Source organism: Procambarus clarkii, chromosome 32 (genome assembly GCF_040958095.1).
Source record: "Procambarus clarkii isolate CNS0578487 chromosome 32, FALCON_Pclarkii_2.0, whole genome shotgun sequence".
Classification (NCBI taxonomy): domain Eukaryota; kingdom Metazoa; phylum Arthropoda; class Malacostraca; order Decapoda; family Cambaridae; genus Procambarus; species Procambarus clarkii.
Window position 1 is genome coordinate 19,054,347 of NC_091181.1, and position 23,740 is coordinate 19,078,086.

Here is a 23,740-nt window from a genome sequence, read left to right on the forward strand (position 1 = left end):
GCTAGTGGTCATACTGGTGCTAGTGATCACAAAGGTGCTAGTGGTCACACTGGTGCTAGTGGTCACACTGGTGTTAATGATCACACTGGTGCTAGTGGTCTTACTAGTGCTAGTGATCACACTGGTGCTAGTGGTCACACTGGTGCTAGAGGTCACACTAGTACTAGTGGTCACACTGGTGTTAATGGTCACACTGGTGTTAATGATCACACTTGTGCTAGTGGTCACACTGGTGCTAGAGGCCACACTGGTACTAGTGGTCACACTGGTGTTAATGGTCACACTGGTGTTAATGGTCACACTGGTGCTAGTGGTCACACTGGTGCTAGTGCCCACACTGGTGTTAGTGGTCACACAGGTGGTAGTGGTCACACTGGTGTTAATGGTCACACTAGTGTTAATGGTCACACTGGTGCTAGTGGTCACACTGGTGCTAGTGGTCACACTGGTGTTAGTGGTCACACTGGTGTTAATGGTCACACAGGTGGTAGTGGTCTCACTGGTGCAAGTGGTCACACAGGCGGTAGTCTTCTCACTGGTGCAAGTGGTCACACAGGTGGTAGTGGTCACACTGGTGTTAATGGTCACACTGGTGCTAGTGGTCACACCGGTGGTAGTGGTCACACTGGTGCTAGTAGTCACACTGGTGCTAGTGGTCACCCATGTGGTAGTGGTCACACTGGTGCTAGTGGTCACACTGGTGTTAACGGTCACACTGGTGCTAGTGGTCACACTGGTGTTACTGGTCACACTGGTGTTAATAATCACACTAGTGTTAATGGTCACACTGGTGCTAGTGGTCACACTGGTGTTAATGGTCACACTGGATTTAATGGTCACACTGGTGCTAGTGGTCACACTGGTGCTAGTGGTCACACTCGTGCTAGTGGTCACACTGGTGTTAATGGTCACACTGGTGTTAATGGTCAAACTGGTGCTAGTGGTCACACTGGTGCTAGTGGTCACACTGGTGTTAATGGTCACACTGGTGTTAATGGTCACACAGGTGGTAGTGGTCTCACTGGTGTTAATGGTCACACTGGTGTTAATGATAACGCTGGTGCTAGTGGTCATACTGGTGCTAGTGATCACAAAGGGGCTAGTGGTCACACTGGTGCTAGTAGTCACACTGGTGTTAAAGGTCACACTGGTGTTAATGATCACACTGGTGCTAGTGGTCTTACTAGTGCTAGTGATCACACTGGTGCTAGTGGTCACATTGGTACTAGTGGTCACACTGGTGTTAATGGTCACAGTGGTGTTAATGGTCACACTGGTGCTAGTGGTCACACTGGTGCTAGTGGTCACACTGGTGTTAGTGGTCACACAGGTGGTAGTGGTCTCACTGGTGCAAGTGGTCACACAGGTGTTAGTGTTCTCACTGGTGCAAGTGGTCACACAGGTGGTAGTGGTCACACTGGTGTTAATGGTCACACTGGTGCTAGTGGTCACACAGGTGGTAGTGGTCACACTGGTGCTAGTGGTAACACTGGTGCTAGTGATCACTCTGGCGCAATTGGTCACACTGGTGCTATTGATCACATTGGTGCTATTGATCACACTGGTGCTAGTTATCACACTGGTGCTAGTGGACACACTGGTGCTAGTTATCACACTGGTGCTAGTGGATACACTGGTGCTATTGATCACACTGGTGCTATTGATCACACTGGTGCTAGTTATCACACTGGTGCTAGTGGTAACACTGGTGCTATTGGTGACACTGGTGCTAGTGGTCACATTGGTGCAAGTGGTCACGCTAGTCTTAATGGTCACAATTGTGCTAGTGTTCACACTGGTGTTAGTGGTAACACTTGTGCAAGTGGTCACACTGGTGCAAGTGGTTACACTTGTGCTAGTGGTCACACTGGTGCAAGTGGTCACACTGTTGTTAATGGTCACATTGGTGCAAATGGTCACACTGGTGTTAATGGTCACACTGGTGCTAGTGGTCACACTGGTGCTAGTGGTCACACTGGTGTTAATGGTCACACTGGAGCTAGTGGTCACACTGGTGTTAATGGTCACACTGGTGCTAGTGGTCACACAGGTGGTAGTGGTCACACTGGTGCTAGTGGTCACACTGGTGTTAACGGTCACACTGGTGCTAGTGGTCACACTGGTGTTAATGGTCACACTGGTGCTAGTGGTCACACTGGTGCAAGTGGTCGCACTGGTGCTAGTGGTAACACTGGTGTTAATGTTCACACTGGTGTTAATGGTCACACTGGTGCTAGTGGTCACACTGGTGCTATTGATCACACTAGTACTATTGATCACACTGGTGCTAGTGATCATACTGGTGCTATTGATCACACTGGTTCTAGTAGTCACACTGGTGTTAATAGTCACACTGGTGTTAATGGTCACACTGGTGCTAGTGGTCACACTGGTGTTAATGGTCGCAATGGTGTTAATGGTCACACTGGTGTTAATGGTCATACTGGTGCTAGTGGTCACACTGGTGTTAATGGTCACACTGGTGTTAATGGTCACACAGGTGGTAGTGGTCTCACTGATGTTAATGGTCACACTGGTGTTAATGGTCACACTGGTGTTAATGGTCACACAGGTGTTAATGGTAACACTGGTGATAGTGGTCACACCGGTGGTAGTGGTCACACTGGTGCTAGTAGTCACACTGGTGCTAGTGGTCACCCATGTGGTAGTGGTCACACTGGTGCTAGTGGTCACACTGGTGTTAACGGTCACACTGGTGCTAGTGGTCACACTGGTGTTACTGGTCACACTGGTGTTAATAATCACACTAGTGTTAATGGTCACACTGGTGCTAGTGGTCACACTGGTGTTAATGGTCACACTGGATTTAATGGTCACACTGGTGCTAGTGGTCACACTGGTGCTAGTGGTCACACTCGTGCTAGTGGTCACACTGGTGTTAATGGTCACACTGGTGTTAATGGTCAAACTGGTGCTAGTGGTCACACTGGTGCTAGTGGTCACACTGGTGTTAATGGTCACACTGGTGTTAATGGTCACACAGGTGGTAGTGGTCTCACTGGTGTTAATGGTCACACTGGTGTTAATGATAACGCTGGTGCTAGTGGTCATACTGGTGCTAGTGATCACAAAGGGGCTAGTGGTCACACTGGTGCTAGTAGTCACACTGGTGTTAAAGGTCACACTGGTGTTAATGATCACACTGGTGCTAGTGGTCTTACTAGTGCTAGTGATCACACTGGTGCTAGTGGTCACATTGGTACTAGTGGTCACACTGGTGTTAATGGTCACAGTGGTGTTAATGGTCACACTGGTGCTAGTGGTCACACTGGTGCTAGTGGTCACACTGGTGTTAGTGGTCACACAGGTGGTAGTGGTCTCACTGGTGCAAGTGGTCACACAGGTGTTAGTGTTCTCACTGGTGCAAGTGGTCACACAGGTGGTAGTGGTCACACTGGTGTTAATGGTCACACTGGTGCTAGTGGTCACACAGGTGGTAGTGGTCACACTGGTGCTAGTGGTAACACTGGTGCTAGTGATCACTCTGGCGCAATTGGTCACACTGGTGCTATTGATCACATTGGTGCTATTGATCACACTGGTGCTAGTTATCACACTGGTGCTAGTGGACACACTGGTGCTAGTTATCACACTGGTGCTAGTGGATACACTGGTGCTATTGATCACACTGGTGCTATTGATCACACTGGTGCTAGTTATCACACTGGTGCTAGTGGTAACACTGGTGCTATTGGTGACACTGGTGCTAGTGGTCACATTGGTGCAAGTGGTCACGCTAGTCTTAATGGTCACAATTGTGCTAGTGTTCACACTGGTGTTAGTGGTAACACTTGTGCAAGTGGTCACACTGGTGCAAGTGGTTACACTTGTGCTAGTGGTCACACTGGTGCAAGTGGTCACACTGTTGTTAATGGTCACATTGGTGCAAATGGTCACACTGGTGTTAATGGTCACACTGGTGCTAGTGGTCACACTGGTGCTAGTGGTCACACTGGTGTTAATGGTCACACTGGAGCTAGTGGTCACACTGGTGTTAATGGTCACACTGGTGCTAGTGGTCACACAGGTGGTAGTGGTCACACTGGTGCTAGTGGTCACACTGGTGTTAACGGTCACACTGGTGCTAGTGGTCACACTGGTGTTAATGGTCACACTGGTGCTAGTGGTCACACTGGTGCAAGTGGTCGCACTGGTGCTAGTGGTAACACTGGTGTTAATGTTCACACTGGTGTTAATGGTCACACTGGTGCTAGTGGTCACACTGGTGCTATTGATCACACTAGTACTATTGATCACACTGGTGCTAGTGATCATACTGGTGCTATTGATCACACTGGTTCTAGTAGTCACACTGGTGTTAATAGTCACACTGGTGTTAATGGTCACACTGGTGCTAGTGGTCACACTGGTGTTAATGGTCGCAATGGTGTTAATGGTCACACTGGTGTTAATGGTCATACTGGTGCTAGTGGTCACACTGGTGTTAATGGTCACACTGGTGTTAATGGTCACACAGGTGGTAGTGGTCTCACTGATGTTAATGGTCACACTGGTGTTAATGGTCACACTGGTGTTAATGGTCACACAGGTGTTAATGGTAACACTGGTGATAGTGGTCACACTGGTGTTGATGGTCACACTGGTGTTAATGGTCACACAGGTGTTAATGGTCACACTGGTGCTAGTGGTCACACTGGTGCTAGTGGTCACACTGGTGTTAATGGTCACACAGGTGGTAGTGGTCTCACTGATGTTAATTGTCACACTGGTGTTAATGGTCACACTGGTGGTAGTGGTCACACTGGTGCTGGTGGTCACACTGGTGTTAGTGGTCACACTGGTGCTAGTGGTCACACTGGTGTTAATGGTCACACTGGTGCTAGTGTTCACACTGGTGCAAGTGGTCGCACTGGTGCTAGTGGTAACACTGGTGTTAATGTTCACACTGGTGTTAATGGTCACACTGGTGCTAGTGGTCACACTGGTGCTATTGATCACACTGGTGCTAGTGATCATACTGCTACTATTGATCACACTGGTGCTAGCTATCACACTGGTGCTATTGATCATACTGGTTCTATTGATCACACTGGTGCTAGTGATCATACTGGTGCTATTGATCACACTGGTGCTAACTATCACAATGGTGCTAGTGGTCATACTGGTGCTAGTGATCACAAAGGTGCTAGTGGTCACACTGGTGCTAGTAGTCACACTGGTGTTAAAGGTCATACTGGTGTTAATGATCACACTGGTGCTAGTGGTCTTACTAGTGCTAGTGATCACACTGGTGCTAGTGGTCACATTGGTACTCGTGGTTACACTGGTGCTAGAGGTCACACTGGTACTAGTGGTCACACTGGTGTTAATGGTCACACTGGTGTTAATGGTCACACTGGTGCTAGTGGTCACACTGGTGCTAGTGGTCACACTGGTGTTAGTCGTCACACAGGTGGTAGTGGTCTCACTGGTGCAAGTCGTCACACAGGTGGTAGTGGTCACACTGGTGTTAATGGTCACACTGGTGCTAGTGGTCACACAGGTGGTAGTGGTCACACTGGTGCTAGTGGTCACACTGGTGCTAGTGATCACTCTGGCGCTATTGGTCACACTGGTGCTATTGATCACACTGGTGCTATTGATCACACTGGTGCTAGTTATCACACTGGTGCTAGAGATCACATTGGTACTAGTGGTCACACTGATGTTAATGGTCACACTGGTGTTAATGATCACACTGGTGCTAGTGGTTACACTGGTGCTAGAGGTCACACTGGTACTAGTGGTCACACTGGTGTTAATGGTCACACTGGTACTAATGGTCACACTGGTGCTAGTGGTCACACTGGTGCTAGTGGTCACACTGGTGTTAGTGGTCACACTGGTGTTAGTGGTAACACTTGTGCAAGTGGTCACACTGGTGCAAGTGGTTACACTTGTTATAGTGGTCACACTGGTGCAAGTGGTCACACTGTTGTTAATGGTCACATTGGTGCAAGTGGTCACACTGGTGTTAATGGTCACACTGGTGCTAGTGGTCACACTGGTGCTAGTGGTCACACTGGTGTTAATGGTCACACTGGTGCTAGTGGTCACACTGGTGTTAATGGTCACACTGGTGCTAGTGGTCACACAAGTGGTAGTGGTCGCAATGGTGCTAGTGGCCACACTAGTGTTAATGGTCACACTGGTGCATGTGGTCACACTGGTGCTAGTGGTCACACTGGTGTTAACGGTCACACTGGTGCTAGTGATCACACTGGTGTTAATGGTCACACTGGTGCTAGTGGTCACACTGGTGCAAGTGGTCGCATTGGTGCTAGTGGTAACACTGGTGTTAATGTTCACACTGGTGTTAATGGTCACACTGGTGCTAGTGGTCACACTGGTGCTATTGATCACACTGGTGCTATTGATCACACTGGTGCTAGTGATCATACTGGTGCTATTGATCACACTGGTGCTAGTAGTCACACTGGTGTTAATAGTCACACTGGTGTTAATGGTCATACTGGTGCTAGTGGTCACACTGGTGTTAATGGTCACACTGGTGTTAATTGTCACACAGGTGGTAGTGGTCTCACTGATGTTAATGGTCACACTGGTGTTAATGGTCACACTGGTGTTAATGGTCACACAGGTGTTAATGGTAACACTGATGCTAGTGGTTACACTGGTGTTAATGGTCACACTGGTGTTAATGGTCACACAGGTGTAATGGTCACACTGGTGCTAGTGGTCACACTGGTGCTAGTGGTCACACTAGTGTTAATGGTCACACAGGTGGTAGTGGTCTCACTGATGTTAATTGTCACACTGGTGTTAATGGTCACACTGGTGGTAGTGGTCACACTGGTGCTGGTGGTCACACTGGTGTTAGTGGTCACACTGGTGCTAGTGGTCACACTGGTGTTAATGGTCACACTGGTGCTAGTGGTCACACTGGTGCAAGTGGTCGCACTGGTGCTAGTGGTAACACTGGTGTTAATGTTCACACTGGTGTTAATGGTCACACTGGTGCTAGTGGTCAAACTGGTGCTATTGATCACACTGGTGCTAGTGATCATACTGCTGCTATTGATGACACTGGTGCTAGCTCTCACACTGGTGCTATTGATCATACTGGTTCTATTGATCACACTGGTGCTAGTGATCATTCTGGTGCTATTGATCTCACTGGTGCTATCACAATGGTGCTAGTGGTCACACTGGTGCTAGTGGTCACATTGGTGCAAGTGGTCACCATGGTGTTAATTGTCACTTGTGCTTGTGGTCACTCTTGTGCTAATGGTGACCCTGGTGCTAGTGGTCACATTGGTGCGAGTGGTCACACTGGTGTTAATGGTCACACTGGTGCTAGTGGTCACACTGGTGCTAGTGATCACACTGGTGCTAGTGGTGAGACTGGTGCTAGTGGTCACATTGGTGCAAGTGGTCACACTGGTGCTAATGGTCACACTGGTGCTAGTGGTCACACTGGTGCAAGTGGTCACACTGGTGCAAGTGCTAACTCTGGTGCAAGTGGTCACACTGTTGTTAATGGTCACACTGGTGCTAGTGGTCACACTGGTGTTAATGGTCACACTGGTGCTAGTGGTCACACTGGTGCAAGTGGTCACACTGGTGCTAATGGTCACACTGGTGTTAACGGTCACACTGGTGTTAATGGTCACACTGGTGTTAATGATCACACTGGTGCTAGTGGTCACTCTGGTGCTAGAGGTCACACTGGTGCTAGTGGTCACACTGGTGCTAGTGGTCACTCTGGTGTTAATGGTGACACTGGTGTTAATGGTCACACAGGTGGTAGTGGTCTCACTGGTGTTAATGGTCACACTGGTGTTAATGATCACACTGGTGCTAGTGGTCATACTGGTGCTAGTGATCACAAAGGTGCTAGTGGTCACACTAGTGTTAATGGTCACACTGATGATAATGATCACACTGGTGCTAGTGGTCATACTGATGTCAGTGATCACATCGGTGCTAGTGGTCACACTGGTGCTAGTGGTAACACTGGTGTTAATGGTCACACTGGTGTTAATGATCACAATGGTGCTAGTGGTCACTCTGGTGCTAGAGGTCACACTGGTGCTAGTGGTCACACTGGTGTTAATGTTCACACTGGTGCTAGTGGTCACACTGGTGCTAGTGGTCACTCTGGTGTTAATGGTGACACTGGTGTTAATGGTCACACAGGTGGTAGTGGTCTCACTGGTGTTAATGGTCACACTGGTGTTAATGATCACACTGGTGCTAGTGGTCATACTGGTGCTAGTGATCACAAAGGTGCTAGTGGTCACACTGGTGTTAATGGTCACACTGGTGTTAATGATCACACTGGTGCTAGTGGTCTTACTGGTGCTAGTGATCACACTGGTGCTAGTGGTCACACTGGTGTTATTGGTCACAATGGTGTTAATGATCACAGTGGTGCTAGTGGTCACACTGGTGCTAGTGGTCACACTGGTGTTAGTGTTCACACTGGTGTTAATGGTCACACTGATGCTAGTGGTCACACTGGTGCTAGTGATCACACAGGTGGTAGTGGTCTCACTGGTACAAGTGGTCACACAGGTGGTAGTGGTCACACTGGTGCTAATGGTCACACTGGTGCTAGTGGTCACACAGGTGGTAGTGGTCACACCGGTGCTAGTAGTCACACTGGTGCTAGTGGTCACCCATGTGGTAGTGGTCACACTGGTGCAAGTGGTCACACTGGTGCAAGTTTTCACTCTTGTGCTATTATCATACTGATGATAGTGATCACACTGGTGCTAGTGATCACACTGGCGCTAGTTGTCACACTGGTGCTATTGATCACACTGGAGCTATTGAACACACTGGTGCTAGTTATCACACTAGTGCTAGTGGACACACTGGTGCTAGTTATCACACTGGTGCTAGTGGATACACTGGTGCTATTGATCACACTGGTGCTATTGATCACACTGGTGCTATTGATCACACTGGTGCTAGTTATCACACTGGTGCTAGTGGTCACACTGGGGCTAGTCGTGACACTGGTGATAGTGGTCACATTGGTGCAAGTGGTCACACTGGTATTAATGGTCACACTGGTGCTAGTGGTCACACTGGTGTTAGTGGTAACACTGGTGCAAGTGGTCACACTGGTGCAAGTAGTTACACTTGTGCTAGTGGTCACACTGGTGCAAGTGGTCACACTGGTGCAAGTGGTTACACTTGTGCTAGTGGTCACACTGGTGCAAGTGGTCACACTGGTGTTAATGGTCACATTGGTGCAAGTGGTCACACTGGTGTTAATGTCACACTGGTGCTAGTGGTCACACTGGTGCTAGTGGTCACACTGGTGTTAATGGTCACACTGGTGCTAGTGGTCACACTGGTGTTAATGGTCACACTGGTGCTAGTGGTCACAAAGGTAGTAGTGGTCACAATGGTGCTAGTGGTCACACTGGTGTTATGGTCACACTGGTGCATGTGGTCACACTGGTGCTAGTGGTCACACTGGTGCTAGTGGTCACACTGGTGCTAGTGGTCACACTGGTGCTAGTGGTCACACTGGTGCTAGTGGTCACACTGGTGTTAATGGTCACACTGGTGTTAATGGTCACACAGGTGGTTGTGGTCTCACTGGCGTTAATGGTCACACTGGTGTTAATGATCACACTGGTGCTAGTGGTCATACTGGTGCTAGTGATCACAAAGGTGCTAGCGGTCACACTGGTGTTAATGGTCACACTGGTGTTAATGATCACACTGGTGCTAGTGGTCATACTAGTATTAGTGACCACAAAGGTGCTAGTGACCACAAAGGTGCTAGTGGTCACACTGGTGCTAGTGGTAACACTGGTGTTAATGGTCACACTGGTGTTAATGATCACACTGGTGCTAGTGGTCACTCTGGTGTTAGAGGTCACACTGGTGCTAGTGGTCACACTGGTGCTAGTGGTCACTCTGGTGTTAATGGTCACACTGGTGTTAATGGTCACACAGGTGGTAGTGGCCTTACTGGTGTTAATGGTCACACTGGTGGTAATAATCACACTGGTGCTAGTGGTCATACTGGTGCTAGTGATCACAAAGGTGCTAGTGGTCACACTGGTGTTAATGGTCACACTGGTGTTAATGATCACACTGGTGCTAGTGGTCATACTGATGTTAGTGATCACAAAGGTGCTAGTGGTCACACTGGTGCTAGTGGTAACACTGGTGTTAATGGTCACACTGGTGTTAATGATCACACTGGTGCTAGTGGTCACTCTGGTGCTAGAGGTCACACTGGTGCTAGTGGTCACACTGGTGTTAATGGTCACACTGGTGCTAGTGGTCACACTGGTGCTAGTGGTCACTCTGGTGTTAAAGGTGACACTGGTGTTAATGGTCACACAGGTGGTAGTGGTCTCACTGGTGTTAATGGTCACACTGGTGTTAATGATCACACTGGTGCTAGTGGTCATACTGGTGATAGTGATCACAAAGGTGCTAGTGGTCACACTGGTGTTAATGGTCACACTGGTGTTAATGATCACACTGGTGCTAGTGGTCATACTGGTGCTAGTGATCACAAAGGTGCTAGTGGTCACACTGGTGCTAGTGGTAACACTGGTGGTAATGGTCACACTGGTGTTAATGATCACACTGGTGCTAGTGGTCTTACTGGTGCTAGTGATCACACTGGTGCTAGTGGTCACACTGGTGTTAATGGTCACAATGGTGTTAATGATCACAGTGGTGCTAGTGGTCACACTGGTGCTAGAGGTCACACTGGTGCTAGTGGTCACAATGGTGTTAATGGTCACACTGGTGTTAATAGTCACACTGGTGCTAGTGGTCACACTGGTGCTAGTGGTCACACTGGTGTTAATGGCCACACTGGTGTTAATGGTCACACTGGTGCTAGTGGTCACACTGGTGCTAGTGGTCACACTGGTGTTAATGGTCACACTGGTGTTATTGGTCACACAGGTGGTAGTGTTCTCACTGGTGCAAGTGGTCACACAGGTGGTAGTGGTCACACTGGTGTTAATGGCCACACTGGTGCTAGTGGTCACACAGATAGTAGTGGTCACCATGGTGCTAGTGGTCACACTGGTGCTAGTGGTTACACAGGTGGTAGTGGTCACACTGGTGCTAGTAGTCACACTGGTGCTAATGGTCACCCATGTGGTAGTGGTCACACTGGTGGAATTTTTCACTCTTGTGCTATTATCATACTGATGATAGTGATCACACTGGTGCTAGTGATCACACTGGCGCTAGTGGTCACACTGGTGCTATTGATCACACTGGTGCTATTGATCACACTGGTGCTATTGATCACACTGTTGCTAGTTATTACACTGTTGCTTGTGGACACACTGGTGCTATTGATCACACTGGTGCTATTGATCACACTGGTGCTAGTGGTCACACTGGTGTTAACGGTCACACTGGTGTTAATGGTCACACTGGTGTTAATGATCACACTGGTGCTAGTGGTCATACTGGTGTTAGTGATCACAAAGGTGCTAGTGGTCACACTGGTGCTAGTGGTAACACTGGTGTTAATGGTCACACTGGTGTTAATGATCACACTGGTGCTAGTGGTCACTCTGGTGCTAGAGGTCACACTGATGCTAGTGGTCACACTGGTGCTAGTGGTCACTCTGGTGTTAATGGTGACACTGGTGTTAATGGTCACACAGGTGGTAGTGGTCTCACTGGTGTTAATGGTCACACTGGTGTTAATGATAACACTGGTGCTAGTGGTCATACTGGTGCTAGTGATCACAAACGTGCTAGTGGTCACACTAGTGTTAATGGTCACACTGGTGATAATGATCACACTGGTGCTAGTGGTCATACTGATGTTAGTGATCACATCGGTGCTAGTGGTCACACTGGTGCTAGTGGTAACACTGGTGTTAATGGTCACACTGGTGTTAATGATCACACTGGTGCTAGTGGTCACTCTGGTGCTAGAGGTCACACTGGTGCTAGTGGTCACACTGGTGTTAATGTTCACACTGGTGCTAGTGGTCACACTGGTGCTAGTGGTCACTCTGGTGTTAATGGTGACACTGGTGTTAATGGTCACACAGGTGGTAGTGGTCTCACTGGTGTTAATGGTCACACTGGTGTTAATGATCACACTGGTGCTAGTGGTCATACTGGTGCTAGTGATCACAAAGGTGCTAGTGGTCACACTGGTGTTAATGGTCACACTGGTGTTAATGATCACACTGGTGCTAGTGGTCTTACTGGTGCTAGTGATCACACTGGTGCTAGTGGTCACACTGGTGTTAATGGTCACAATGGTGTTAATGATCACAGTGGTGCTAGTGGTCACACTGGTGCTAGAGGTCACACTGGTGCTAGTGGTCACACTGGTGTTAATGGTCTCACTGGTGTTAATAGTCACACTGGTGCTAGTGGTCACACTGGTGCTAGTGGTCACACTGGTGTTAATGTTCACACTGGTGTTAATGGTCACCCTGGTGCTAGTGGTCACACTGGTGCTAGTGGTCACACTGGTGTTAATGGTCACACTGGTGTTAATGGTCACACAGGTGGTAGTGTTCTCACTGGTGCAAGTGGTCACACAGGTGGTAGTGGTCACACTGGTGTTAATGGCCACACTGGTGCTAGTGGTCACACAGATAGTAGTGGTCACCATGGTGCTAGTGGTCACGCTGGTGCTAGTGATCACACAGGTGGTAGTGGTCACACTGGTGCTAGTGGTCACACTGGTGTTAGTGTTCACACTGGTGTTAATGGTCACACAGGTGGTAATGGTCTCACTGGTGCAAGTGGTCACACAGGTGGTAGTGTTCTCACTGGTACAAGTGGTCACACAGGTGGTAGTGGTCACACTGGTGTTAATGGTCACACTGATGCTAGTGGTCACACTGGTGCTAGTGATCACACAGGTGGTAGTGGTCTCACTGGTACAAGTGGTCACACAGGTGGTAGTGGTCACACTGGTGTTAATGGTCACACTGGTGCTAGTGGTCACACAGGTGGTAGTGGTCACACCGGTGCTAGTAGTCACACTGGTGCTAGTGGTCACCCATGTGGTAGTGGTCACACTGGTGCAAGTGGTCACACTGGTGCAAGTTTTCACTCTTGTGCTATTATCATACTGATGATAGTGATCACACTGGTGCTAGTTGTCACACTGGTGCTATTGATCACACTGGAGCTATTGAACACACTGGTGCTAGTTATCACACTAGTGCTAGTGGACACACTGGTGCTAGTTATCACACTGGTGCTAGTGGATAAACTGGTGCTATTGATCACACTGGTGCTATTGATCACACTGGTGCTATTGATCACACTGGTGCTAGTTATCACACTGGTGCTAGTGGTCACACTGGGGCTAGTCGTGACACTGGTGCTAGTGGTCACATTGGTGCAAGTGGTCACACTGGTATTAATGGTCACACTGGTGCTAGTGGTCACACTGGTGTTAGTGGTAACACTGGTGCAAGTGGTCACACTGGTGCAAGTAGTTACACTTGTGCTAGTAGTCACACTGGTGCAAGTGGTCACACTGGTGCAAGTGGTTACACTTGTGCTAGTGGTCACACTAGTGCAAGTGGTCACACTGGTGTTAATGGTCACATTGGTTCAAGTGGTCACACTGGTGTTAATGGTCACACTGGTGCTAGTGGTCACACTGGTGCTAGTGGTCACACTGGTGTTAATGGTCACACTGGTGCTAGTGGTCACACTGGTGTTAATGGTCACACTGGTGCTAGTGGTCACAAAGGTGGTAGTGGTCACAATGGTGCTAGTGGTCACACTGGTGTTATGGTCACACTGGTGCTAGTGGTCACACTGGTGCTAGGGGTCACACTGGTGTTAATGTTCACACTGGTGTTAATGGTCACACTGGTGCTAGTGGTCACACTGGTGCTAGTGGTCACACTGGTGTTAATGGTCACACTGGTGTTAATGGTCACACAGGTGGTAGTGTTCTCACTGGTGCAAGTGGTCACACAGGTGGTAGTGGTCACACTGGTGTTAATGGCCACACTGGTGCTAGTGGTCACACAGATAGTAGTGGTCACCATGGTGCTAGTGGTCACGCTGGTGCTAGTGATCACACAGGTGGTAGTGGTCACACTGGTGCTAGTGGTCACACTGGTGTTAGTGGTCACACTGGTGTTAATGGTCACACAGGTGGTAATGGTCTCACTGGTGCAAGTGGTCACACAGGTGGTAGTGTTCTCACTGGTACAAGTGGTCACACAGGTGGTAGTGGTCACACTGGTGTTATTGGTCACACTGATGCTAGTGGTCACACTGGTGCTAGTGATCACACAGGTGGTAGTGGTCTCACTGGTACAAGTGGTCACACAGGTGGTAGTGGTCACACTGGTGTTAATGGTCACACTGGTGCTAGTGGTCACACAGGTGGTAGTGGTCACACCGGTGCTAGTAGTCACACTGGTGCTAGTGGTCACCCATGTGGTAGTGGTCACACTGGTGCAAGTGGTCACACTGGTGCAAGTTTTCACTCTTGTGCTATTATCATACTGATGATAGTGATCACACTGGTGCTAGTTGTCACACTGGTGCTATTAATCACACTGGAGCTATTGAACACACTGGTGCTAGTTATCACACTAGTGCTAATGGACACACTGGTGCTAGTTATCACACTGGTTCTAGTGGATAAACTGGTGCTATTGATCACACTGGTGCTATTGATCACACTGGTGCTATTGATCACACTGGTGCTAGTTATCACACTGGTGCTAGTGGTCACACTGGGGCTAGTCGTGACACTGGTGCTAGTGGTCACATTGGTGCAAGTGGTCACACTGGTATTAATGGTCACACTGGTGCTAGTGGTCACACTGGTGTTAGTGGTAACACTGGTGCAAGTGGTCACACTGGTGCAAGTAGTTACACTTGTGCTAGTAGTCACACTGGTGCAAGTGGTCACACTGGTGCAAGTGGTTACACTTGTGCTAGTGGTCACACTGGTGCAAGTGGTCACACTGGTGTTAATGGTCACATTGGTGCAAGTGGTCACACTGGTGTTAATGGTCACACTGGTGCTAGTGGTCACACTGGTGCTAGTGGTCACACTGGTGTTAATGGTCACACTGGTGCTAGTGGTCACACTGGTGTTAATGGTCACACTGGTGCTAGTGGTCACAAAGGTGGTAGTGGTCACAATGGTGCTAGTGGTCACACTGGTGTTATGGTCACACTGGTGCTAGTGGTCACACTGGTGCTAGTGGTCACACTGGAGCTAGTGGTCACACTGGTGTTAATGATCACACTGGTGTTAATGGTCACACTGGTGCTAGTGGTCACACTGGTGCTAGTGGTCACACTGGTGCTAGTGGTCACACTGGTGCTAGTGGTCACACTGGTGCTAGTGGTCACACTGGTGTTAATGGTCACACTGGTGTTAATGGTCACACAGGTGGTTGTGGTCTCACTGGTGTTAATGGCCACACTGGTGTTAATGATCACACTGGTGCTAGTGGTCATACTGGTGCTAGTGATCACAAAGGTGCTAGCGGTCACACTGGTGTTAATGGTCACACTGGTGTTAATGATCACACTGGTGCTAGTGGTCATACTAGTGTTAGTGACCACAAAGGTGATAGTGGTCACACTGGTGCTAGTGGTAACACTGGTGTTAATGGTCACACTGGTGTTAATGATCACACTGGTGCTAGTGGTCACTCTGGTGTTAGAGGTCACACTGGTGCTAGTGGTCACACTGGTGCTAGTGGTCACTCTGGTGTTAATGGTCACACTGGTGTTAATGGTCACACAGGTGGTAGTGGCCTTACTGGTGTTAATGGTCACACTGGTGGTAATAATCACACTGGTGCTAGTGGTCATACTGGTGCTAGTGATCACAAAGGTGCTAGTGGTCACACTGGTGTTAATGGTCACACTGGTGTTAATGATCACACTGGTGCTAGTGGTCATACTGATGTTAGTGATCACAAAGGTGCTAGTGGTCACACTGGTGCTAGTGGTAACACTGGTGTTAATGGTCACACTGGTGTTAATGATCACACTGGTGCTAGTGGTCACTCTGGTGCTAGAGGTCACACTAGTGCTAGTGGTCACACTGGTGTTAATGGTCACACTGGTGCTAGTGGTCACACTGGTGCTAGTGGTCACTCTGGTGTTAAAGGTGACACTGGTGTTAATGGTCACACAGGTGGTAGTGGTCTCACTGGTGTTAATGGTCACACTGGTGTTAATGATCACACTGGTGCTAGTGGTCATACTGGTGCTAGTGATCACAAAGGTGCTAGTGGTCACTCTGGTGTTAATGGTCACACTGGTGTTAATGATCACACTGGTGCTAGTGGTCATACTGGTGCTAGTGATCACAAAGGTGCTAGTGGTCACACTGGTGCTAGTGGTAACACTGGTGGTAATGGTCACACTGGTGTTAATGATCACACTGGTGCTAGTGGTCTTACTGGTGCTAGTGATCACACTGGTGCTAGTGGTCACACTGGTGTTAATGGTCACAATGGTGTTAATGATCACAGTGGTGATAGTGGTCACACTGGTGCTAGAGGTCACACTGGTGCTAGTGGTCACAATGGTGTTAATGGTCACACTGGTGTTAATAGTCACACTGGTGCTAGTGGTCACACTGGTGCTAGTGGTCACACTGGTGTTAATGGCCACACTGGTGTTAATGGTCACACTGGTGCTAGTGGTCACACTGGTGCTAGTGGTCACACTGGTGTTAATGGTCACACTGGTGTTAATGGTCACACAGGTGGTAGTGTTCTCACTGGTGCAAGTGGTCACACAGGTGGTAGTGGTCACACTGGTGGTAATGGCCACACTGGTGCTAGTGGTCACACAGATAGTAGTGGTCACCATGGTGCTAGTGGTCACACTGGTGCTAGTGATCACACAGGTGGTAGTGGTTTCACTGGTGCAAGTGGTCACACAGGTGGTAGTGGTCACACTGGTGCTAGTGGTCACACAGGTGGTAGTGGTCACACTGGTGCTAGTAGTCACACTGGTGCTAATGGTCACCCATGTGGTAGTGGTCACACTGGTGGAAGTTTTCACTCTTGTGCTATTATCATACTGATGATAGTGATCACACTGGTGCTAGTGATCACACTGGCGCTAGTGGTCACACTGGTGCTATTGATCACACTGGTGCTATTGATCACACTGGTGCTATTGATCACACTGTTGCTAGTTATTACACTGTTGCTAGTGGACACACTGGTGCTATTGATCACACTGGTGCTATTGATCACACTGGTGCTAGTGGTCACACTGGTGTTAACGGTCACACTGGTGTTAATGGTCACACTGGTGTTAATGATCACACTGGTGCTATTGATCACACTGCTGCTATTGATCACACTGGTGCTAGTGGTCACACTGGTGTTAACGGTCACACTGGTGTTAATGGTCACACTGGTGTTAATGATCACACTGGTGCTAGTGGTCATACTGGTGTTAGTGATCACAAAGGTGCTAGTGGTCACACTGGTGCTAGTGGTAACACTGGTGTTAATGGTCACACTGGTGTTAATGATCACACTGGTGCTAGTGGTCACTCTGGTGCTAGAGGTCACACTGGTGCTATTGGTCACACTGGTGCTAGTGGTCACTCTGGTGTTAATGGTGACACTCATGTTAATGGTCACACAGGTGGTAGTGGTCTCACTGGTGTTAATGGTCACACTGGTGTTAATGATCACACTGGTGCTAGTGGTCATACTGGTGCTAGTGATCACAAAGGTGCTAGTGGTCACACTAGTGTTAATGGTCACACTGGTGATAATGATCACACTGGTGCTAGTGGTCATACTGATGTTAGTGATCACATCGGTGCTAGTGGTCACACTGGTGCTAGTGGTAACACTGGTGTTAATAATCACACTGGTGTTAATGATCACACTGGTGCTAGTGGTCACTCTGGTGCTAGAGGTCACACTGGTGCTAGTGGTCACACTGGTGTTAATGTTCACACTGGTGCTAGTGGTCACACTGGTGCTAGTGGTCACTCTGGTGTTAATGGTGACACTGGTGTTAATGGTCACACAGGTGGTAGTAGTCTCACTGGTGTTAATGGTCACACTGGTGTTAATGATCACACTGGTGCTAGTGGTCATACTGGTGCTAGTGATCACAAAGGTGCTAGTGGTCACACTGGTGTTAATGGTCACACTGGTGTTAATGATCACACTGGTGCTAGTTGTCTTACTGGTGCTAGTGATCACACCGGTGCTAGTGGTCACACTGGTGTTAATGGTCACAATGGTGTTAATGATCACAGTGGTGCTAGTGGTCACACTGGTGCTAGAGGTCACACTGGTGCTAGTGGTCACACTGGTGTTAATGGTCTCACTGGTGTTAATAGTCACACTGGTGCTAGTGGTCACACTGGTGCTAGTGGTCACACTGGTGTTAATGTTCACACTGGTGTTAATGGTCACACTGGTGTTAGTGGTCACACTGGTGCTAGTGGTCACACTGGTGTTAATGGTCACACTGGTGTTAATGGTCACACAGGTGGTAGTGTTCTCACTGGTGCAAGTGGTCACACAGGTGGTAGTGGTCACACTGGTGTTAATGGCCACACTGGTGCTAGTGGTCACACAGATAGTAGTGGTCACCATGGTGCTAGTGGTCACGCTGGTGCTAGTGATCACACAGGTGGTAGTGGTCACACTGGTGCCAGTGGTCACACTGGTGTTAGTGTTCACACTGGTGTTAATGGTCACACAGGTGGTAATGGTCTCACTGGTGCAAGTGGTCACACAGGTGGTAGTGTTCTCACTGGTACAAGTGGTCACACAGGTGGTAGTGGTCACACTGGTGTTAATGGTCACACTGATGCTAGTGGTCACACTGGTGCTAGTGATCACACAGGTGGTAGTGGTCTCACTGGTACAAGTGGTCACACAGGTGGTAGTGGTCACACTGGTGTTAATGGTCACACTGGTGCTAGTGGTCACACAGGTGGTAGTGGTCACACCGGTGCTAGTAGTCACACTGGTGCTAGTGGTCACCCATGTGGTAGTGGTCACACTGGTGCAAGTGGTCACACTGGTGCAAGTTTTCACTCTTGTGCTATTATCATACTGATGATAGTGATCACACTGGTGCTAGTTGTCACACTGGTGCTATTGATCACACTGGAGCTATTGAACACACTGGTGCTAGTTATCACACTAGTGCTAGTGGACACACTGGTGCTAGTTATCACACTGCTGCTAGTGGATAAACTGGTGCTATTGATCACACTGGTGCTATTGATCACACTGGTGCTATTGATCACACTGGTGCTAGTTATCACACTGGTGCTAGTGGTCACACTGGGGCAAGTCGTGACACTGGTGCTAGTGGTCACATTGGTGCAAGTGGTCACACTGGTATTAATGGTCACACTGGTGCTAGTGGTCACACTGGTGTTAGTGGTAACACTGGTGCAAGTGGTCACACTGGTGCAAGTAGTTACACTTGTGCTAGTAGTCACACTGGTGCAAGTGGTCACACTGGTGCAAGTGGTTACACTTGTGCTAGTGGTCACACTGGTGCAAGTGGTCACACTGGTGTTAATGGTCACATGGGTGCAAGTGGTCACACTGGTGTTAATGGTCACACTGGTGCTAGTGGTCACACTGGTGCTAGTGGTCACACTGGTGTTAATGGTCACACTGGTGCTAGTGGTCACACTGGTGTTAATGGTCACACTGGTGCTAGTGGTCACAAAGGTGGTAGTGGTCACAATGGTGCTAGTGGTCACACTGGTGTTATGGTCACACTGGTGCTAGTGGTCACACTGGTGCTAGTGGTCACACTGGTGTTAATGTTCACACTGGTGTTAATGGTCACACTGGTGCTAGTGGTCACACTGGTGCTAGTGGTCACACTGGTGTTAATGGTCACACTGGTGTTAATGGTCACACAGGTGGTAGTGTTCTCATTGGTGCAAGTGGTCACACTGGTGCAAGTAGTTACACTTGTGCTAGTAGTCACACTGGTGCAAGTGGCCACACTGGTGCAAGTGGTTACACTTGTGCTAGTGGTCACACTGGTGCAAGTGGTCACACTGGTGTTAATGGTCACATTGGTACAAGTGGTCACACTGGTGTTAATGGTCACACTGGTGCTAGTGGTCACACTGGTGCTAGTGGTCACACTGGTGTTAATGGTCACACTGGTGCTAGTGGTCACACTGGTGTTAATGGTCACACTGGTGCTAGTGGTCACAAAGGTGGTAGTGGTCACAATGGTGCTAGTGGTCACACTGGTGTTATGGTCACACTGGTGCTAGTGGTCACACTGGCGCTAGTGGTCACACTGGTGCTAGTGGTCACACGTGCTAGTGGTCACACTGGTGCTAGTGGTCACACTGGTGTTAATGGTCACACTGGTGTTAATGGTCGCACAGGTGGTAATGGTCTCACTGGTGCAAGTGGTCACACAGGTGGTAGTGTTCTCACTGGTACAAGTGGTCACACAGGTGGTAGTGGTCACACTGGTGTTAATGGTCACACTGATGCTAGTGGTCACACTGGTGCTAGTGATCACACAGGTGGTAGTGGTCTCACTGGTACAAGTGGTCACACAGGTGGTAGTGGTCACACTGGTGTTAATGGTCACACTGGTGCTAGTGGTCACACAGGTGGTAGTGGTCACACCGGTGCTAGTAGTCACACTGGTGCTAGTGGTCACCCATGTGGTAGTGGTCACACTGGTGCAAGTGGTCACACTGGTGCAAGTTTTCACTCTTGTGCTATTATCATACTGATGATAGTGATCACACTGGTGCTAGTTGTCACACTGGTGCTATTGATCACACTGGAGCTATTGAACACACTGGTGCTAGTTATCACACTAGTGCTAGTGGACACACTGGTGCTAGTTATCACACTGCTGCTAGTGGATAAACTGGTGCTATTGATCACACTGGTGCTATTGATCACACTGGTGCTATTGATCACACTGGTGCTAGTTATCACACTGGTGCTAGTGGTCACACTGGGGCTAGTCGTGACGCTGGTGCTAGTGGTCACATTGGTGCAAGTGGTCACACTGGTATTAATGGTCACACTGGTGCTAGTGGTCACACTGGTGTTAGTGGTAACACTGGTGCAAGTGGTCACACTGGTGCAAGTAGTTACACTTGTGCTAGTAGTCACACTGGTGCAAGTGGTCACACTGGTGCAAGTGGTTACACTTGTGCTAGTGGTCACACTGGTGCAAGTGGTCACACTGGTGTTAATGGTCACATTGGTGCAAGTGGTCACACTGGTGTTAATGGTCACACTGGTGCTAGTGGTCACACTGGTGCTAGTGGTCACACTGGTGTTAATGGTCACACTGGTGCTAGTGGTCACACTGGTGTTAATGGTCACACTGGTGCTAGTGGTCACAAAGGTGGTAGTGGTCACAATGGTGCTAGTGGTCACACTGGTGTTATGGTCACACTGGTGCTAGTGGTCACACTGGTGCTAGTGGTCACACTGGTGTTAATGTTCACACTGGTGTTAATGGTCACACTGGTGCTAGTGGTCACACTGGTGCTAGTGGTCACACTGGTGTTAATGGTCACACTGGTGTTAATGGTCACACAGGTGGTAGTGTTCTCATTGGTGCAAGTGGTCACACTGGTGCAAGTAGTTACACTTGTGCTAGTAGTCACACTGGTGCAAGTGGCCACACTGGTGCAAGTGGTTACACTTGTGCTAGTGGTCACACTGGTGCAAGTGGTCACACTGGTGTTAATGGTCACATTGGTACAAGTGGTCACACTGGTGTTAATGGTCACACTGGTGCTAGTGGTCACACTGGTGCTAGTGGTCACAATGGTGTTAATGGTCACACTGGTGCTAGTGGTCACACTGGTGTTAATGGTCACACTGGTGCTAGTGGTCACAAAGGTGGTAGTGGTCACAATGGTGCTAGTGGTCACACTGGTGTTATGGTCACACTGGTGCTAGTGGTCACACTGGCGCTAGTGGTCACACTGGTGCTAGTGGTCACACGTGCTAGTGGTCACACTGGTGCTAGTGGTCACACTGGTGTTAATGGTCACACTGGTGTTAATGGTCACACAGGTGGTTGTGGTCTCACTGGTGTTAATGGTCACACTGGTGTTAATGATCACACTGGTGCTAGTGGTCATACTGGTGCTAGTGATCACAAAGGTGCTAGCGGTCACACTGGTGTTAATGGTCACACTGGTGTTAATGATCACACTGGTGCTAGTGGTCATACTAGTGTTAGTGATCACAAAGGTGCTAGTGGTCACACTGGTGCTAGTGGTAACACTGGTGTTAATGGTCACACTGGTGTTAATGATCAGACTGGTGCTAGTGGTCACTCTGGTGCTAGAGGTCACACTGGTGCTAGTGGTCACACTGGTGCTAGTGGTCACTCTGGTGTTAATGGTCACACTGGTGTTAATGGTCACACAGGTGGTAGTGGCCTCACTGGTGTTAATGGTCACACTGGTGGTAATAATCACACTGGTGCTAGTGGTCATACTGGTGCTAGTGATCACAAAGGTGCTAGTGGTCACACTGGTGTTAATGGTCACACTGGTGTTAATGATCACACTGGTGCTAGTGGTCATACTGATGTTAGTGATCACAAAGGTGCTAGTGGTCACACTGGTGCTAGTGGTAACACTGGTGTTAATGGTCACACTGGTGTTAATGATCACACTGGTGCTAGTGGTCACTCTGGTGCTAGAGGTCACACTGGTGCTAGTGGTCACACTGGTGTTAATGGTCACACTGGTGCTAGTGGTCACACTGGTGCTAGTGGTCACTCTGGTGTTAAAGGTGACACTGGTGTTAATGGTCACACAGGTGGTAGTGGTCTCACTGGTGTTAATGGTCACACTGGTGTTAATGATCACACTGGTGCTAGTGGTCATACTGGTGCTAGTGATCACAAAGGTGCTAGTGGTCACACTGGTGTTAATGGTCACACTGGTGTTAATGATCACACTGGTGCTAGTGGTCATACTGGTGCTAGTGATCACAAAGGTGCAAGTGGTCACTCTGGTGCTAGTGGTAACACTGGTGGTAATGGTCACACTGGTGTTAATGATCACACTGGTGCTAGTGGTCTTACTGGTGCTAGTGATCACACTGGTGCTAGTGGTCACACTGGTGTTAATGGTCACAATGGTGTTAATGATCACAGTGGTGCTAGTGGTCACACTGGTGCTAGAGGTCACACTGGTGCTAGTGGTCACAATGGTGTTAATGGTCACACTGGTGTTAATAGTCACACTGGTGCTAGTGGTCACACTGGTGCTAGTGGTCACACTGGTGTTAATGGTCACACTGGTGTTAATGGTCACACTGGTGCTAGTGGTCACACTGGTGCTAGTGGTCACACTGGTGTTAATGGTCACACTGGTGTTAATGGTCACAAAGGTGGTAGTGTTCTCACTGGTGCAAGTGGTCACACAGGTGGTAGTGGTCACACTGGTGTTAATGGCCACACTGGTGCTAGTGGTCACACAGATAGTAGTGGTCACCATGGTGCTAGTGGTCACACTGGTGCTAGTGATCACACAGGTGCTAGTGGTCTCACTGGTGCAAGTGGTCACACAGGTGGTAGTGGTCACACTGGTGCTAGTGGTCACACAGGTGGTAGTGGTCACACTGGTGCTAGTAGTCACACTGGTGCTAATGGTCACCCATGTGGTAGTGGTCACACTGGTGGAAGTTTTCACTCTTGTGCTATTATCATACTGATGATAGTGATCACACTGGTGCTAGTGATCACACTGGCGCTAGTG

General features: G+C 48.9%; 1 protein-coding gene across 1 annotated transcript in view; it reads left to right on the forward strand.

The window, feature by feature from the left end:
• The window catches only part of LOC138370457 (fibroin heavy chain-like), a 118,086-nt gene that overhangs the window by 30,226 nt on the left and 64,120 nt on the right, over positions 1-23,740 (forward strand). Inside the window, exons 8-18 of the mRNA XM_069334826.1 lie at positions 2,501-2,680; positions 4,499-4,660; positions 5,210-5,398; positions 5,525-5,794; positions 6,551-6,696; positions 8,675-9,206; positions 9,583-9,836; positions 11,138-11,651; positions 14,134-14,295; positions 15,842-16,120; positions 19,889-20,016. Coding sequence (XP_069190927.1) covers positions 2,501-2,680; positions 4,499-4,660; positions 5,210-5,398; positions 5,525-5,794; positions 6,551-6,696; positions 8,675-9,206; positions 9,583-9,836; positions 11,138-11,651; positions 14,134-14,295; positions 15,842-16,120; positions 19,889-20,016 — 2,816 coding nt within the window. The remainder of the gene's footprint in view (positions 1-2,500; positions 2,681-4,498; positions 4,661-5,209; positions 5,399-5,524; positions 5,795-6,550; positions 6,697-8,674; positions 9,207-9,582; positions 9,837-11,137; positions 11,652-14,133; positions 14,296-15,841; positions 16,121-19,888; positions 20,017-23,740) is intronic.